We start from the raw sequence: 3,885 nt of genomic DNA on the forward strand, positions 1-3,885 counted from the left end.
ACCTTCTGAAACCTTTTCACATTCACAAACGTGTGAAATAACACGCTGCGTTCTCGCCTGGAAACATGTCTGAGTATCACGCAGAATTACACACATTTGTTTATGACTCATAACATAATTGCTTTAAATAAATGTGTGAAGAGGAACAAAGTGCACAAACATCGGCTTCCTCTCCACCAGACGACAAATTAACACATCGGTATGAGAAATGAAGAATGTGATTTGTGTGTTTGTCCTGCGGCGCTAACGTCCTCGCTACTCCCCTCTAAACGGTATCTCACAAAAGTTAGTACACCCCTTACATTTTAGTATTTCTTCTCAAGAGACAAATGAAATGTGGATATATTTTAGAGCAGTAAATGTGTTGCTTGTATAGTGGTGTAGATTTACTGTCTGCTGAAAATTACTTAACATTACAGCCTTTATCGCCTAAATATCTGGCAGCAAAAGTTAGCACACCCCAAGTGATATCAGCTGTACATTGTTTAACCATGCAAAGCCACATGTCCTAGTTACAGTATTTTTCAGACCTCGCAAGGGTCGACCGAGTCCTCGTGCAGACGTCGGCTTCCAGCATCGCTTTAGAGGTTGCAGAAACAGAAGGTCAGCTAGTCACTGCTCAGACTGCTCAGGTTTGCATGGCCGTCGTGGCAGAAGCTTCTTCTGAATCTGGTTCACGAGAAAGCCCGGAAACAGACAACCTACAAGAGCATGAATTAGTAGAATGATGTCCTGTGGTCTGATAAGACTAAAATAAACTTGTTTGGCTCACATGGTGTCAGCATGTATAAGGACTACCAAGAAATTTGTATCTCTGCTGTAGATTACACTGTGGACTACCACAGCTCAGGGACCGTGTGGTGAAGCCGGTGGTGCAGCTTGACGTCAGAGAAGACGTGCGGGTCAGAATGTAGGGCACTTACCACATTTAGGGTATTTAGGGCCACATTCAGAATTTAGGGCATTTTGATGTTACAGGAAATTGTGATAATTTTTTGTTTCAATATCCTGTGAATGCCATATACTGAAACCCCACAGAACAGCTCTGTCTGTACTACAGCTTTATATTAATAAACTCACTTCTATAGTAACTTGCAGTTTTAATGAATTTGTGATACAGATTTAATGTAGGGATCCAAACAACCAAAGCTTCCTGTATCACCATGATCTGTGGATTACAGTAAAGAAAAGGGTTAGTGTTAATATAAACCTGTCTCTCTGTTACTCATACACACACACACATACACACACACACACACACACACACACACACACACACACACACACACACACACATATATATATATATATATATATATATATATATATGTGTGTGTGTGTGTGTGTGTGAATAAACAAATCTTGTGTGTGTGTGTGTGAGAGAGAGAGAGAGAGAGAGAGAGAGAGAGAGAGAGAGAGAGCATGTGTGTGTGTGTGTGAGAGAGAGAGAGAGAGAGAGAGAGAGAGAGAGATATGATCATGACTAAAAACATTGAAAAGTTCAAATTTTGATAAACAAAAGCAGAATGAATCACTTAGTGTCAGTGAATCATATAGTGTTAGTGAATCATAGTGTCAGTGAATCACATAGTGTCAGTGAATCACATAGTGTCAGTGAATCATAGTGTCGGTGAATCACAGTGTCAGTGAATCATAGTGTCGGTGAATCACAGTGTCAGTGAATCATATAGTGTCAGTGAATCATAGTGTCAGTGAATCACATAGTGTCAGTGAATCATAGTGTCGGTGAATCACAGTGTCAGTGAATCATAGAGTGTTGGTGAATCATAATGTCAGTGAATCACATAGTGTCAGTGAATCACGGTGTTAGTGAATCATAGTGTCAGTGAATCACAGTGTTAGTGAATCACATAGTGTCAATGAATCACATAGTGTCAGTGAATCGCAGTGTTAGTGAATCATATAGTGTCAGTGAATCATATAGTGTTAGTGAATCACAGTGTTAGTTAATCACAGTGTAAGTGAATCACAGTGTTAGTGAATCAAAGTGTCAGTGAATCATATAGAGTTAGTGAATCACAGTGTTAGTGAATCACAGTGTTAGTGAATCATTTGTACTATAAATCACAGTAAGCTCATATTTCACATGAACTAAATATTTAATATGGAGAAAAAAAATTCCCCAAATTCTTTATTTAATTTGATTTATTAAAGGCACAACATTGCAAACATAAAGACAGATTTTACAGACAATAAAAAAATACACATTTCAAACACATTTGTTCACTTTTATATAAAACACAGAAAGATATAGAATCCTATAGAATGTTCCATTGTACTGATCAATAAACACAATATTTTATATATTGATTAGATTTGTTGATAGATTACTGGGACAGGAAGTGCCTAAAAGTCCAGTTAGTGCAGGTAGAAAAATGTCACTTAGTTTAAAAACTGTTCAATGTGGACAGAACAACAGAGACGTGCTACTGACGGAGGGAGAGTGGAACAGAACCACCCAGAACATCATGATTGAATAAAACGGGTGAAATTTCCAAATCTTCACAAATCATCAACATAAATCAGAATGTGTTCATCTCCGAGTCGATTCGTACGCAGGGTTAATGAGGGCTTTTCTAGTGTGTCCACGCATGACCTCATACACACCGTTAGATGGGGGCTGCTGCTTCTGTGTGTGATGTCGACGATCACAACACTGCTTTACCTGTACAGAGTGGGGGGGGGGGGAGAGAGAGAGAGAGAGAGAGTGTGTGTGTGTGTGTGTGTGAGAGAGAGAGAGAGAGAGTGTGCGAGAGAGAGAGAGAGAGAGAGAGAGAGAGAGTGTGTGTGTGTGTGTGAGAGAGAGAGAGAGAGAGAGAGTGTGTGTGTGTGTGTGTGTGAGAGAGAGAGAGAGAGAGAGAGAGAGAGAGAGAGAGAGAGAGAGAGAGTGTGTGTGTGTGAGAGAGAGAGAGAGCGGTGTGTGGTGTGTGTGAGAGAGAGAGAGAGAGCGGGAGAGAGGGAGAGAGATGGTGTGTGTGTGCCGAGAGAGAGAGAGAGAGAGATGTGTGTGTGTGGGAGAGGAGCGAGGCGAGAGAGGAGCGCCGCGCTCGAAGAGAGAGAAGAGAAAATTACAGCAGCACAATTGTTTTGAGAAGTTTTGCTTGCTGAACAGTTTTTGCTGATTGGTTCCTGGTGGTTTTGCACAGATATAGTTTTGGTTTTGCTGCATCATGTACGAGCTGTGAGAAGTAGACGGTTAACTGTTTAGTGTCAATAACGTATTTATGTTTCTGATACACTATTAATTTCAGCATAATTAAAAGTGTTTGCTCCTGATGTTCGTGTGTGTTCAGTGTCCGGTGCATCATGTCGCAGGTTCCTGCTCCCCTGACGTTGTTTTTTCCCAGAAACCTTACCATGTGTTCGTCACTGACAGCACCGAGATGTGCAGTGATAAAGCCCTAGTGTGAGTCTTTAGTGACATGTTGTACGTCATTGTTTTGTATTCTTTAGAAGTTTGTCTATCAGATTAGTTTTATCTGTTGCTCCGTAATTACCAAGAAAACTGTTAACAACATCTTTGAAGGCTTTCTAGGCGATAAGGTTGTCTTCATGTGTTTGTCAGAAAAAAGCAGACACATTAGTGTAACAGAAGTAACAGTCCATCACACGGGTCTCACACGGGTCTCACACGGGTCTCAAACGGGTCTCACACGGGTCTCACACGGGTCTCTCTGTACTCACCATATCACCGGGAAATGACGGTGTCTCTAAGCCAAGCTCTCAGACCTACAACACATCGTGCTTTCGCCACAGGAGCGCTCACTGAGCGTCTCAGATGGACAAGCGTATACTCACCACAAACACAGCAGAAGGTATCGCGACTGTTACGACGTTGATGATACCGACACTCATCGTCCTGTA

At 41.4% G+C, this 3,885-nt stretch overlaps 1 protein-coding gene across 1 annotated transcript in view; it reads right to left on the reverse strand.

The window, feature by feature from the left end:
• Positions 1-2,101: 2,101 nt before the first annotated feature.
• The window catches only part of si:ch211-188c18.1, a 6,900-nt gene continuing 5,116 nt past the window's right edge, over positions 2,102-3,885 (reverse strand). The window contains exon 5 of the mRNA XM_047814294.1: positions 2,102-2,686. Coding sequence (XP_047670250.1) covers positions 2,555-2,686 — 132 coding nt within the window. The 3' untranslated portion in view covers positions 2,102-2,554. The remainder of the gene's footprint in view (positions 2,687-3,885) is intronic.

The sequence above is a fragment of the Tachysurus fulvidraco genome, chromosome 5 (genome assembly GCF_022655615.1).
Source record: "Tachysurus fulvidraco isolate hzauxx_2018 chromosome 5, HZAU_PFXX_2.0, whole genome shotgun sequence".
Taxonomy (NCBI): Eukaryota; Metazoa; Chordata; class Actinopteri; order Siluriformes; family Bagridae; genus Tachysurus; species Tachysurus fulvidraco.